This window comes from Phyllobates terribilis, unplaced genomic scaffold (assembly GCF_046119375.1).
Source record: "Phyllobates terribilis strain yellow unplaced genomic scaffold, ASM4611937v1 Scaffold_4__5_contigs__length_816908805, whole genome shotgun sequence".
Classification (NCBI taxonomy): Eukaryota; Metazoa; Chordata; class Amphibia; order Anura; family Dendrobatidae; genus Phyllobates; species Phyllobates terribilis.
The window spans coordinates 136,023,722-136,039,739 of record NW_027362764.1 but is presented as its reverse complement, the minus strand read 5'-3'; the positions used below and the strand labels follow the sequence as shown (position 1 = coordinate 136,039,739).

General features: G+C 43.7%; 1 protein-coding gene across 1 annotated transcript in view; it reads left to right on the top strand.

Moving 5' to 3' along the window:
* DNAH11 (dynein axonemal heavy chain 11) overlaps positions 1-16,018 on the top strand; it is a 481,578-nt gene that overhangs the window by 86,482 nt on the left and 379,078 nt on the right. The window contains exon 7 of the mRNA XM_073677778.1: positions 12,759-12,970. Within this exon, the coding sequence (XP_073533879.1) occupies positions 12,759-12,970 (212 nt within the window). The remainder of the gene's footprint in view (positions 1-12,758; positions 12,971-16,018) is intronic.

Below are 16,018 nucleotides of genomic sequence, written 5' to 3'. Positions count from 1 at the left end.
AGGTTACCACTGGTGCAGGTAGCGGGGTGAGAACGGGTTGCTGCGAGTCCTCGACTGACGCGGACCAGTCCGGGTTGGAGCCGGTGGCCTCCTCCGCAGCTTCAGGCACCTCCGTTTCGGAGCTTCGGCGGCACCGCAGGTCCCCACCGACGGCTGCCGATTGCAGCTCAGGAGCTAGCGCTTGCTCCCAGGTGACCGCGTGGGGGACTATGTACTCCGCCATGAGGTCCAGGATAGTCTCTGTTGGCTCTGCAGCCAGGCAGGGGTTGCACACTCACCCGCCGCGAGGTCACCCTCGACCTCGATCTCCGAGTCGACTGGTCCTGGAACCTCAACTCCTCGGTGGCGGTCTCGAATACGCAGCAGCATTTCTTCTTTCCACGCTGCCGTCGCCACCTCCTGGGCCTCTTTCTGCCTCCTTGCAAGTTCCGGAGCTTCTTTATGGAGAAATTCAATATCTCCCGGGGTTAGCACGCTGCCGCTTTGCTCTCTGCCGGGTGAAGGGCCTAAACCGGGTTCAGTAGTTGCATGGACTTGCTCCCCAGAGGCATCCATGTCCACCTCCGTTGACTGCCAAGCTCCGACTGACATGGCTGCACCTTGTTGCTTTTCTTCTTCTTCATCCTCTTTTAGGGCGGTTCCTGGGCGGAATGCTGACAGGCCCGCCTTCGTTCAGCCCATCCAGTTTGACGGGCATTACCCCGCGGACAGTCTCTGATGGAAGGGGCAGTCCACATTTTTGGCGCCAAGTGGGAGCCCAGCCCAGGGCCGTCACATTAAAAAGGATGTAAGGGCTTTCAGGGTTGAGTGGTATTTGTCGACTACGCCACCTGTGGTGTCTGGTGATGGGGCCACCAGCGCCGCTAGCAGTCCGCTGAGGCCCGGTGTCATGGCGGCTAGAGTTCTCACTGCTCCCCACAGGCGGAGCGTGGCCTCGGGGCAGGCAAGGCAGGATGAAGGGGGTAGCAGTAGCGCGGGAGAGTACGGTCACCGCGTCACGTGGTATGGCGCGTAATGAACAGTCCGGAGGCCATAGGGGTGAACTTCCTAGGCTTTACTCACTCAGATGTATTAGCGGGAAGGCGACTCCCTGCTCCACGCGGAGTCCTGCGGCCACCAGGGACGGGGGTCCGACTACCTCCGAGGAAGTCCAGTGTTCGGTAGCGACCCTGCACCAGAGTGTTCCTGCACTACAGACTTCACCCTTTCCCGTCTGTGCGTGTGTAGATAGGCCGGGTCTCCCTCTGAGCTCCTCTCAGGTGTAGGGCTCGGGTGGCAATTCCTCTCCATCCGAAGCCCGGCGGGATCCTCAAGGCCTAACCGGGCTTTCCCGTCCTGGACGTAGAGTACAAGGTCGGGTGTCGGGGGCCGGTACCCCTCTCGCAGCCGGAATCCCTCTGAATAGATCAGGTAGGCGAGGACAGGTGGCGTGCTCCGCTCCGTCTGCATCCTCCCCGGGACCCATTTGCTAGGGAGCCACACTCTAAAGCTCCCGGACCTTCTTGATCCTGGTCCTTGGCCGGGTTGAGACATTCCTACATCTGCAACCTTCCTCTCGTCCCAAAGATCGGGGTACGAGGGCTGTGCCCCATGCCGGTGCTGGCCCACACAGGATCTGCGCTCCCGGAGGGAAGTCACATTACACACAGTATTTTGACAGCACAGTGACAGCCGACAGACTAGCAAGGGCTAGACTGATGGACCGCAGAAGAACCCACTAACTAGGACCAACGAAGAACCAAAAGGACAAAAGGACAGAAGGACGGACCAGAAGGACAAAAGGACGGACCACTTGACAGACAGACTGCCAGAGACCAAGATCAAAGATGGCATTCTATTAAATATGAAATTTGAAGTGTAACTAACTAGTTGTTCCTCCACCCACACCCACTAACTGGTTCCTATCACTTTGTGTTCCCCAGTCTCCCTGTAACCAGGGGAGCAGCACATAGTGCATACTAGCTCCCTCTGGTGGAATGTGGTGTTGGATGCAAAAGGCTAGGTCACTACCATCACACCGGCCTTACCTCAGAGGAGGAACACCACACTCCATTAAAGAAGTGCAGCATTCCTGTGGCGGTCGCACCCTCAGGGGCGCCACAGATATATATACATCAGTCAACCAAAAATAATGAAAATCAACTACAGATACGGAGTAATGCAAAAAAAATCTCCAATATACTAAGAGAGCAGGAAACTAATATGTCTAGATGGAGGGAAAGGGGAAGACCAGAATAATACATACAAGAGGGAAACAAAAAAAGGAGGGGGGGGGGGTGCCAGGAAAAATCAAGAACCAGGTAACAAGACCTGTAATGAGTTAATACTGTGAAAAATAAACAGTTTAGGGAATGTGGAGGTGTCTCAAAAGGAGTGAATGATTCACTAAACAAACTAGAAGGAAAACCACACCAGGGGAAAAAGGAACCTGATGTGAGTAAACAGAGAGAAACTAGTACAATGTACAAGTGAGATAATCATGTCAATGGGATTAAGTAACAAAAGTCCCTCTTACCAGATTGCTATATACATAAGGATACAGGTAACTATGAACAGTGTGTGCCGTGATGGTGAGTGGCGTTGAAGCAGTGTGGGTGTCAATGGGTTAAATATCTTCTGGCCCAGAAGCAAAGGTTATGTTTAGGCATCTGAAGTGTAGTGAAGGTGTGACGCTCTCCAGTGACGTCAAAGGTGGGAGGTCAAGAAAAATGCCAGTGATTCAGGTTAGTTCAGGGGCGGAAGTGACGCGTCGGCGTGTTCGGCTGTTGCAGCATCATGGTAGCCAGATCTTATGGAAGAGCAATAGTGATGGGGTGGACGTGGCAAGCCAGCTGATTGATTTGTTGCGGCGTCATTACATTACCCCATATTTATAGTTCAATATCATAATATTCATATTTTGTTCCTTATGTGCGGTCTAATTGATGAATGTCATTGTACGACCGAAACATCTTTATTTTATTGTGAGCAGGCAATCCAAAATAATCTTCTTTCATCATTTACCTGAGTGCCAAGTTTTCTCCAAGATCTGCTGATTAAAACAGTTAATTTTTATCAAATTTACAGCAAGCAGCCCAGTAAGTGACACATTCCTTCGAATCACGGTCTCTGCCCATACGTTTTGCTGCTCGAGGTGGCAGAAACCTGGTGACTGATTCCCTTTAAGCAGTACTAGATCATCATAGGTAATGGTTATCAATATTTACCCCTTCATTACGATTGGAACACAAGAGATACTGAATAGTAACAGCTGAGTCACTTTAGACTTGCCTCTTATCCATCCTACGTACAAATATACTACCAATAGAAAGCTGGAGAAAAAAGTTTAATCAGGGATAAAGAGATGGAATTCTTGCCATCTTTGTGTTAACCAGAAATGTAGTTGGAAACCCCTCCACTAAAAATTACTTAGTACCCAAAGATTGTCTAAAATTGTCATCAGCCCTAGCACACCCTTGGGGGTCTATTAGGTAGGAGTACGTCATGGTTTAATTTTCTGCAGCATCATAGGTGGTGGAAAGCAGAACTGCTTGCCACTATATTTGGACACATTAATTTTTGTTTCAGGTCAGTGTTGAAGACATTCTTGAAGAAAAGCAGATATCGTAGCAAAAGTCTACTAAAAGTACCTGAATACCAAGACCCACCAACACTTTTTTAAGTGTGGCACAACATTAAAGGGGTTGTCCAGCTTTACGGTTCAAGTCTGCGCTCACTCCAGCTTTAGGATACAAGTCTGCAGACTTGTGAATCCTCACAGCTCACGCACTGAGTGCTGTGATGATTCTCCAGCTCCGGGAGCGCGCAGTCATGTGACCGCAAGTATACAATTTGTATACTTCCAGCCACATTCCGACTAGACTTGTGTGGCCTCGCTCAATACACTTGCAATAAGCAAGGCCGTGCACTTCTAGTCGGTTGTTGACCACACGTATGCAAATTGCATACTTGCGGTCACACGCTTCCGTCAAGTCTTTAAGCCTGTGTATTCTTTTATGCAAATTTTCCCCTTGCCAACTTGGTGTGTCATTGCATTGTCTGACACTGTCAGCACTGATTGGATAGTTTGTTATTATGCAATTACACACCCTACTGACAATTGATTTTAACACTCTATTGTCTATTGTCAGTTTATTCAGCTATGGATGATAGCTTAACGCAGTGTCATTAAAAAAGAAGCACTAGCATTATTTCTTGAGAAATCCAGTGATTTATTGAAATAGACACATCTTTAGTGCTGATCCACTTTAAACTTTTTTGTACCGCCCACTGTATATACAGTACTGTGCATAAGTTTTAGGCAGGTATGGAAAAATGTTGAAAAATAAGAAAGCTTTAAAAAATAGAATGTTAATAGTTTATTTTTAACTATTGACAAAATGCAAAGTGAATGAAAAAAAGAGAAATCTAAATCAAACCAATATTTAATGTGACCACTCTTTACCTTCAAAACAGCATCAATTTTTCTTGGTTTAACTTGCACAAAGTCAGGAATTTCATAGGATTATAGTCAGGTTTATGTGAAATTAGTTATACCAAACAGGTGACAGTGATCATCATTTTCATATATAGGTTGAAGCTCAGTCATTAACTGAAATACAAACAGCTGTGTAGGAGTCTTAAAACTTGATGTGGAACTGCCACACAGCTACAAAGGTGAGGTTGTGGAAGACCGTTTCATATCACAAGTAGGGATGAGCAGATCCATGGAAGTTCGGGTTCTGCTACCCGACCCCATCTTTATTCCAAAGTTCAGTTCGGGTACCAGAACTATACCTGAACTTGAACCCGGACTCAAACTTTTGATCTGGAAAATTCTCTCCCTCCTCCTGGACTTCCCCTGGAACTCCAAAAATTGCTACCGACTTCCAGGAGAAGTCCATGTTCGGTAATTAGTGCTGGACACTAACTGTCCTTTACGAACCCCGAACTTTTAAGTTTGGGTTCTCTCATCTCTAATCACAATTCATACACCATGGCAAGAATCAGCACAGCAAGAAGGTAGTTATACTGCATCAGCAAGGTTTCTCCCAGGCAAAGATTTCAAAGCAGACTGGAGTTTCAAGATATGCTGTTTTAAGCTCTTTTGAAGAAGCACCAAGAAATCGACAATGTTGAAGGTTGTAGACACACTGGTCGGTCAAGGAAACTTAATGCAGCAGAACAAAGACACCTCATGCTTACTTCCATTTGAAATCAGAAGGTAGCAAGCAGTGCCATCAGCTCAGAACTGGCTATTTATATGCTTGTTTAGCCTCTTTGCTGTGTGACTTCAGGCAAAGGAGCTGTCATTCAAGCAGTTGGAGGCAACACTGGGCGGGGTGTAGAGCTGGAGTGACAAAGACTTTAGATTTACCATAGGTCTTCTGCCTCATTTGCATATCAATTCAAACTCTGATTTCTCCATAATGGAGGAATTGACTAGCCATATATAGGTATTGCTGGACTTGTCTTTGAAAGAGTTATATGCACATATATAAACAGTTTAGAATGTGAAATCCTGTTATCAGATTCCTTTTAACCCCTTAATAACATCTGACGTACTAATACGCGTCTGTGCCCTGGGACTTAAGAGCCAGACCCGTATTAGTACGTCATGGCGATCGCGCGCGCACACAGGCTGTGCGGGCGCGATCGCCGCCGGGTGTCAGCTGATTGTCACAGCTGACACCCGGTACTATGTGCAGGGAGCGGTCACGCACCGCTCCCAGCACATTAACCCCCGCGATGCTGCGATCGAAGTCGATCGAAGTCGATCGCGGCATTGCGGGGGCAAGGGGAGGTGATCGCCGATACTCACCTCCTCTTCCGGCTTCCAGCGCAGTCTGCAAAGGCTTCCCGGGTGTTGCCATGACGACCCGATGTCGTCATGACAACATCCGGGTCACCAGAGAGCAGGAAGATTGCTTGGACATGCGCAGTGCATCTCCAAGCAATCTTCACACTGTGCACTTCTGACAGCCTTCATGGCATAGGGATGGTGCTCCATTCCTGTGCCATGCAGGCGATCAGAAAAAAAAAAGTGAAAGTCCCAGAGTGGGACAAAGTAATAAAGTGTATAAACTGTGTGAAAGTGGAAAAAAAAAAAAAAAAAAATGTGCAAAAATATTATAAAAAAATAAAAAAAATAATACACCAAAAATAAAAATATAATGTACCCATCAATAAATATTATTATAAAAAAAATAAAAAAAAAACAATAAAAGTACACATATTTGGTATCGCCGCGTCCGGAACAACCTGACCTATAAAACTGTCCCACTAGTTAACCCCTTCAGTGAACACGGTAAAAAAAAAAAAAAAAAAACCAAGCAAAAAACAATGCTTTATCACCATACCGCCAAACAAAAAGTGGAATAACACGCGATCAAAAAGACGCATATAAATAAAAATGATACCGCTGAAAACGTAATCTCGTCCCGCAAAAAACAAGCCGCCAAATAGCTCCATCAGCCGAAAAATAAAAAAGTTATAGCTCTCAGAATAAAGCGATACTAAAAAATATTTTTTTCTATAAAATAGCTTTTATTGTGTATAAGCGCCAAAACATAGAAAAATTATACAAATGTGGTACCGCTGTAAACGTACTGACCCGAAGAGTAAAGCTGCCTCATCAATTTTACCACACGCGGAACAGAATAAAAAAAAAAAAAAAAAAAAAACAATTCCTGAATTGTTGGTTTTTGTTTATTCTGCCTCCCAAAAATCGGAATAGAAAGCGATCAAAAAATGTCACGTGCCTGAAAATGGCACCAATAACAACGTCAAGTCATCCCGCAAAAAACGAGCCGTCACATGACTGCCAAAATTTGGAAAAATTATAGCTCTCAAAATATGGCGATGCAAAAACTAGATTTTACAAAAAATGCGTCTTTTAGTGTGTGACAGCTGTCAGTCATAAAAACCCCATATGATTCTGGCATTGCTGTAATCACACCGACCCGAAGAATAAAGTCGTCTAATCACTTATACCGCACAAGGAACGGCGTCAAAAATAAACTCTTGAGTTAGGATTGGGCTAGGGTTAGGGCTGGGTTTGGGGCTAGGGTTGTGCTGGGGCTAGGGTTGTGCTGGGGCTAGGGTTGTGCTGGGGCTAGGGTTGTGCTGGGGCTAGGGTTGTGCTGGGGCTAGGGTTGTGCTAGGGTTAGGGCTGGGGTTGGGATTTTTTTCAAAAGTAAGAAAAAAAGATGACGATATGGCGACTAGTGTTGAGAGCAAGTGCTCGCTACTTGAGTTTGCATCGGGTGCTCTGGTATGCATTTAGTATCGTGGGTATTTGAGTGACATGCTCGAGTCTCTGCCCCATATGCTTCGCGGCCAAAAAACTTTACGGGGATTGCCTGCCATGCACGAGCGATCCCTGCATGTTTTTTTTTGGGTGTCTAATAACCGTGAAACATGCGGAGCAGGGACTCGAGCATGTCACTCGAGCACACGCTGTACATGGTGCATACCTGAGTACCCGATGCAAACTCAAGTAGCGAGCACTTGCGCTCAAGAATAATGAAAACTTATTCAATATGATGACCTAATGTAAACAAATAATGTGCCGTACCTCTGGGTTCAAAATGTTCACTATACACCTTAATAAAATCTTTGAGGGGTATAGTTTCCAAAATGGGGACACTTGTGGGGGAGCTCCATTGTTTAGGCACATCACGGGCTCTCCAAACGCGACATGGTGTCCGCTAACAAATTGAATGGAAAATCGGCTCAAATTGTTAGCGGACGCCATGTTGCGTTTGGAGAGCCCCTGTGTGTCCAAACATTGGAGCTCCCCCACAAGTGACCCCATTTTGGAAACTAGACCCCCCAAGGCACCTATCTAGATGCATAGTGAGCACTTAGAACCCCCAGGTGCTTCACAAATTGATTCGTAAAAATGAAAAAGTGAAAATAAAACACTTTTTCATTTTTATGAATCAATTTGTGAAGCACCTGGGGTTCCAAGTGCTCACTATGAATCTAGATAGGTGCCTTGGGGGGTCTAGTTTCCAAAATGGGGTCACTTGTGGGGGAGCTCCAATGTTTGGGCACACAGGGACTCTCTAAATGCAACATGGTATCCGCTAACAAATTGAATGGAAAATCGGCTCAAATTGTTAGCGGACACCACATTGCGTTTGGAGAGCCCCTCTGTGCCCAAACTTTGGAGCTCCCCCACAAGTGACCCCATTTTGGAAACTAGACCCCCCAAGGCACCTTTTTAGATGCATAGTGAGCACTTGGAACCCCCAGGTGCTTCACAAATTGATTCGTAAAAATGAAAAAGTGAAAAAAAAAACACTTTTTCATTTTTATGAATCAATTTGTGAAGCACCTGGGGTTCCAAGTGCTCACTATGAATCTAGATAGGTGCCTTGGGGGGTCTGGTTTCCAAAATGGGGTCACTTGTGGGGGAGCTCCAATGTTTGGGCACACAGGGACTCTCTAAATGCAACATGGTATCCGCTAACAAATTAAATGGAAAATCGGCTCAAATTGTTAGCGGACACCACATTGCGTTTGGAGAGCCCCTCTGTGCCCAAACTTTGGAGCTCCCCCACAAGTGACCCCATTTTGGAAACTAGACCCCCCAAGGCACCTTTCTAGATGCATAGTGAGCACTTGGAACCCCCAGGTGCTTCACAAATTGATTCGTAAAAATGAAAAAGTGAAAAAAAAAAACACTTTTTCATTTTTATGAATCAATTTGTGAAGCACCTGGGGTTCCAAGTGCTCACTATGAATCTAGATAGGTGCCTTGGGGGGTCTAGTTTCCAAAATGGGGTCACTTGTGGGGGAGCTCCAATGTTTGGGCACACAGGGACTCTCCAAATGCAACATGATATCCGCTAACAAATTGTCGGCTCAAATTGTTAGCGGATATCATGTTGCATTTGGAGAGTCCCTGTGTGCCCAAACATTGGAGCTCCTCCACAAGTGACCCCATTTTGGAAACTAGACCCCCCAAGGCACCTATCTAGATGCATAGTGAGCACTTGGAACCCCTAGGTGCTTCACAAATTAATTCGTAAAAATGAAAAAGTGTTTTTTTTTTCACTTTTTCATTATTACGAATCAATTTGTGAAGCACCTGGGGGTTCCAAGTGCTCACTATGCATCTAGAAAGGTGCCTTGGGGGGTCTAGTTTCCAAAATGGGGTCACTTGTGGGGGAGCTCCAAAGTTTGGGCACAGAGGGGCTCTCCAAACGCAATGTGGCGTCCGCTAACAATTTGAGCCGATTTTCCATTCAATTTGTTAGCGGATACCATGTTGCATTTAGAGAGTCCCTGTGTGCCCAAACATTGGAGCTCCCCCACAAGTGACCCCATTTTGGAAACTAGACCCCCCAAGGCACCTATCTAGATGCATAGTGAGCACTTGGAACCCCAGGTGCTTCACAAATTAATTCGTAAAAATGAAAAAGTGTTTTTTTTTTCACTTTTTCATTATTACGAATCAATTTGTGAAGCACCTGGGGGTTCCAAGTGCTCACTATGCATCTAGAAAGGTGCCTTGGGGGGTCTAGTTTCCAAAATGGGGTCACTTGTGGGGGAGCTCCAAAGTTTGGGCACAGAGGGGCTCTCCAAACGCAATGTGGCGTCCGCTAACAATTTGAGCCGATTTTCCATTCAATTTGTTAGCGGATACCATGTTGCATTTAGAGAGTCCCTGTGTGCCCAAACATTGGAGCTCCCCCACAAGTGACCCCATTTTGGAAACTAGACCCCCCAAGGCACCTATCTAGATGCATAGTGAGCACTTGGAACCCCTAGGTGCTTCACAAATTGATTCGTAAAAATGAAAAAGTGTTTTTTTTTTCACTTTTTCATTATTACGAATCAATTTGTGAAGCACCTGGGGGTTCCAAGTGCTCACTATGCATCTAGAAAGGTGCCTTGGGGGGTCTAGTTTCCAAAATGGGGTCACTTGTGGGGGAGCTCCAAAGTTTGGGCACAGAGAAGCTCTCCAAACGCAATGTGGTGTCCGCTAACAATTTGAGCCGATTTTCCATTCAATTTGTTAGCGGATACCATGTTGCATTTAGAGAGTCCCTGTGTGCCCAAACATTGGAGCTCTCCCACAAGTGACCCCATTTTGGAAACTAGACCCCCCAAGGCACCTATCTAGATGCATAGTGAGCAGTTGGAACCCCCAGGTGCTTCACAAATTGATTCATAAATATGAAAAAGTGTTTTTTTTTTCACTTTTTCATTGTTACGAATCAATTTGTGAAGCACCTGGGGGTTCCAAGTGCTCACTATGCATCTAGATAGGTGCCTTGGGGGGTCTAGTTTCCAAAATGGGGTCACTTGTGGGGGAGCTCCAATGTTTGGGCACACAGCGGCTCTCCAAACGCAACATGGTGTCGCTAACAATTTGAGCCAATTTTGCGTTAAATTTGTTAGCGGACACCATGTTGCATTTAGAGAGCTGCTGTGTGCCCAAATATTGGAGCTCCCCCACAAGTGACCCCATTTTGGAAACTAGACCACCCAAGGCACCTATCTAGATGCATAGTGAGCACTTGGAACCCTCAGGTGCTTCACAAATTGATTCATACAAATGAAAAAGTGTTTTTTTTTTCACTTTTTCATTGTTACGAATCAATTTGTGAAGCACCTGGGGGTTCCAAGTGCTCACTATGCATCTAGATAGGTGCCTTGGGGGGTCTAGTTTCCAAAATGGGGTCACTTGTGGGGGAGCTCCAATGTTTGGGCACACAGGGACTCTCTAAATGCAACATGGTGTCCTCTAACAAATTTAACGGAAAATCGGCTCAAATTGTTAGCGACACCATGTTGCGTTTGGAGAGCCGCTGTGTGCCCAAACATTGGAGCTCCCCCACAAGTGACCCCATTTTGGAAACTAGACCCCCCAAGGCACCTATCTAGATGCATTGTGAGCACTTGGAACACTCAGGTGCTTCACAAATTGATTCATAAAAATGAAAAAGTGTTTTTTTTTTTCACTTTTTCATTGTTACGAATCAATTTGTGAAGCACCTGGGGGTTCCAAGTGCTCACTATGCATCTAGAAAGGTGCCTTGGGGGGTCTAGTTTCCAAAATGGGGTCACTTGTGGGGGAGCTCCAAAGTTTGGGCACACATGGGCTCTCCAAACACAACATGGCGTCCGCTAATTATTCAAGCAAATTTTACAATCAAAAAGTCAAATAGCGCTCCTTCCCTTCCGAGCCCTGCCGTGCGCCCAAACAGTATTTTTTCCCCAAATATTGGGTATCTGCGTGCCCAGGGGAAATTGCACAACAAATTTTGGGGTCCATTTTTTCTTGTTACCCCTGTGAAAATAAAAAAAATTGGGTCTAAATTAACATTTTTGTGAAAAAAGTTAAATGTTCATTTTTTTCTTCCACATTCAAAAAATTCCTGTGAAGCACCTGAAGGGTTAATAAAGTTCTTGAATGTGGTTTTGAGCACCTTGAGGGGTGCAGTTTTTAGAATGGTGTCACTTTTGGGTATTTTCTGTCATAAAGACCTCTCAAAGTGACTTCAAATGTGATGTGGTCCCTAAAAAAATGGTTTTGTAAATTTTGTTGGAAAAATGAGAAATCGCTGGTCAACTTTTAACCCTTATAGCTCCCTAACAAAAAAAAATTTTGGTTCCAAATTTGTGCTGATGTAAAGTAGACATGTGGGAAATGTTATTTATTAACTCTTTTGTGTGACATATCGCTCTGATTTCAGGGCTTAAAAATTCAAATTTTGAAAATTGCAAAATTTTCAAAATTTTCGCCAAATTTCCGTTTTTTTCACAAATAAACGCAAGTGATATCGAAGAAATTTTTCCACAATCATGAAGTACAATATGTCACGAAAAAACAGTCTCAGAATCAGGGGGATCCGTTGAAGCGTTCGAGAGTAATTACCTCATAAAGTGACAGTGGTCAGAATTGTAAAAATTGGCCCGGTCATTAACGTGCAAACCACCCGCGGGGCTTAAGGGGTTAAAGAAAAGCAAGGAGTCCTGGAAGTGATGATATGGCCCCCACAGAGCCCTAATCTCAACATCATTGAGGCTGTCTGGGATTACATAAAGAGACAGAAGAATTTGTGAAAGGCTACATCTACAGAAGATCTGTGGCTAGATTTCCAAAATGTTTGGAACTACCATTCTGCCGAGTTCCTTCAAAAAGTGTGTGAAATTGTACTTAGTAGAGCTGATACTTTGTTGCTGTTTTGGATTTAAATAATATTTTAATTTGATTTAGTTTTATATTTTATTTATTCACTTTGCATTTTGGTAAATGAAAAAGATAAACTATTAACATTTCTATTTTTAAACACATTCTTACTTTGGGGTGACTTGAACACAGTTTTCGAGCACGCTGAAAATGCTCTGGTAGGACCCGAGCGTGCTCGGTTAAAGGGTTAACCGAGCATGTTCGCTCATCACTATTGGCTAATGGAGATGTAATCACTAATTATTTTTTCTTTTATCTGTCCATAGATCAGTACATAAGAACTACAAAATGAAAAGATATAAATATCTATTTGGAAAAATTTAAATAGTCTTATATGCCCTACAAAAAAAAGTAATAGTGGGCAGGTTTGAAACCAAAAAAATCAGCTTTATAAAGAAGCATTCTGATTAAAAGGATAACATAATCTTGGCCATTTTGTAATGCATAATTTGATCACAGTGCTTCTGACCTGCTGGAGGAACCGTCAAATTGGGACGTTTGTGCTGTTTTATGATATAATCTAGTCCTAAAGCTGTGCCTCACATATGTCATTCACCTTTGCTTTTTTCAGCTCTTGTTGAAGCAGAAGATATTGATCTGCACTTGAGAACATTGGAATCTCACATCAGATTATTGGAGGAGACAGAATTTCCTCAGATCTCTGTGTTAATCCCTTCCCTGTTTCACACCATCTGTCTGATCTGGAGTCACTCCATGTTTTACAACACTCCTGCCCGGATTATTGTTCTACTCCAAGAGTTCTGCAACTTGCTCATTGATCAGGTATTGTAAACTCGTCTATTCTCTTCGCAATCCTCGGACTGACCGTCTGCTCACCTGACCTGAGCATTACAGCATGTATTTCTATGGAGCTGTCACACTCGGGTCAGTTGAGCAGACGGCCAGCCGAGCATTGCGATCCGATCCTCGGGTGAGTAATAGGGCCGTCTGACTGATTTACTGACACCATGTACAAATAGAGGTGGTCAGCGGGGCACTGGAATCTGGACAAGGCGCTGGAAAAGGATAAAACAAACCTCTTTATTGAAGGTCTAATGCCCAAAATGCATTTCTGCAGCGATCTGCTGCCTTCATACATTGTTCACTTTTCCCTCGGGAGTTGTGGCTCGGGGCTGCAGATATCTGGATACATTTTCAGCTGCAGGACCTGTAGGACCTGCGATGATGTCATCATCCCCGTGATCCCACCCGGAACCACGTGATTGGAAGCTCCGTCTGCTAACCCAGAGGAGATGCTGAAGGCATCGTGGCAGCGCTATCAGCGCCAGCAGCTGTTATACTTGGGTTGTGCGGTCTGCACAACCCACTCAGGTGAGCAGACCACTGTATCTGCACGCATATTTCACGTCCATACAGGTTCACACAAGCACCGCGCTTCTCCACCCCACCCCTTTTTTGTCTTCCATGATTTACTGACACTGGCACAGAGGGGTGGGCATGATTATGGGCGGGGGAAGGGGTGAATATTAATTTTGTATTTTCATACGCATGACTAGCCGGCAATCAACTATAAATTTTCCATGGCTTACAGCAACACAACGGGGCAAAAATAAAAGTTACATATGCTGAATTGGCTGCCCAAGCACTATTTCAGGGTTACCATTAGTATGGTGTGCAAAAATAACCTAACAGATTCCCTTTTAAATGATGGATACTATCTAACGTGCAGCAGATCAATGGGGGTCCGGGACTTAGCTTCCCACCAATCGCTCAAAAAAAATGCTGACGTGCTAAGCTTCTGCCTGAGATTGCGGAAAAAGTGGTGCATTGGCTCAAGAGAAAGCATATGAGCCCGTCCATACTATACTTTGTGTATAGACTTATAGACTTTCTATCAAGCTCATAAACTGCTCTGTGTGCGCTCGGGCAGACTCTCAGCACTTTAGCCTGCTGAGCTTTTTGAGTGATTAGTGCTATTCTCATGAACAGACAACCTCTATCAGCATGCTATATATTAGTTATTACTTATCACTTTAATAAAAAAAAAAATAATTGATAACTACTTCCAGATTTAGGACCTAATAGTACATCCTACGTCAGGTGCTGGTGTATGGATCAGGCTCATGGGCCTGCACCATACCTGGCAGATATCAGCTGTATTACACAGCCAGCGTCGCTGCTGTTTAATTATTTAGATATGATTGTCATCATCTGGCCCAGGAATTTAAGTGGAGTGGTTGCATGTGCATAGGTTTTCATTGTATTCCTAACAACCCTCTACCTTCACCAAGGTGATGGGACCCCATGGCCAGCTTAAGTCTCATCATTGCCATCTTGGCCCTCGTATGAATCCAAACCTGTGACTGGGCTTCATATGAGAATGTTATTTTTAATATATACCGCAATGCTGTGGAATTGCGATATATAGAGCAATAAAGATTCAAGTTCTAAAAAATAAAGTAAAAAGGAAAACATAATTACGGTATTATAAAAATATATAAGTTTGAATCATCCCTATATCCCTACTTTTCCAAGTTTAAAAATATTGAAATAAAAAAATAAACATATTTGGACTTTTATAGTTGTGCTAATATACCATATCTATCAGAATATAAAATGAATTGCCCCATATGGTGAGCGCCATAAAGAGAAAAAAAATGAAATGCCAAAACTGCTGTTTTTTTTTTAATCGACTTACCTTCCCAAAATTGCACTAAAGCGATCAAAAACATTATATTTACGCCATAACCTTATCGATAAAATCATCAACTCACCATACAAAAAAAAAACCTTACACAGAACCATCAATGAGAAATTAGGAAAATAACAACACAAACCAAATTTTTTTTCACCACTTTAAAAAAAAATATGATACAAGTTTGGCATCACCATAATCATACGAACCTGGAAAGTTATAATGCCAGGTCATTTTTTACTGCCTAATGAGCACTGTAAAAACAAAGACCCCCAAAAAATAATTACATAATTGCGTTTTTTTTCACCATTTCTTTCCTCCATTTTTCAGTAAATTGTATAGTAAAATGCATGGTGTAACTTAAAACTATAACTTGTTCCTCAGAATGCAAGCTCTCATATTGCTATGTCGATGGAAAAAATAAAAGCTATTTCTTGGACGAAGGAGAGCAAAAAAAAAAACTGGTGAAGGGTTTAAGTTCTGAAAACTACACACTAAAGATTATTATATAGTATCTTAGTTTGAAGCTTGTGAAATCTATTTTGAAAGCTCTAGCTGGTTCTATAAGATAACAAATGACAACTCTGTATATACAGTGGGTACGGAAAGTATTCAGACCCCTTTAAATTTTTCACTCTGTTTCATTGCAGCCATTTGGTAAATTCTAAAAAGTTCATTTTTTTTCTCATTAAAGTACATTCTGCACCCCATCTTGACTGAAAAAAAACAGAAATGTAGAAATTTTTGCAAATTTATTAAAAAAGAAAAACTGAAATATCACATGCTCATAAGTACTCAGACCCTTTGCTCAGTATTGAGTAGAAGCACCCTTTTGAGCTAGTACAGCCATGAGTCTTTTTGGGGATGAAGTTTTTCACACCTCAATTTGGAGATCCTCTGCCATTCTTCCTTGCGGATCCTCTCCAGTTCCGTCAGGTTGGATGGTGAACGTTGGTGGACAGCCATTTTCAGGTATCTCCAGAGATGCTCAATTGGGTTTAGGTCAGGGCTCTGGTTGGGCCAGTCAAGAATGGTCACAGAATTGTTCTGAAGCCACTCCTTTATTATTTTATCTGTGTGCTTAGGGTCATTGTCTTGTTGGAAGGTGAACCGTCAGCTAAGTCTGAGGTCCAGAGCACTCTGGAAGAGGTTTTCATCCAGGATATCCCTGTACT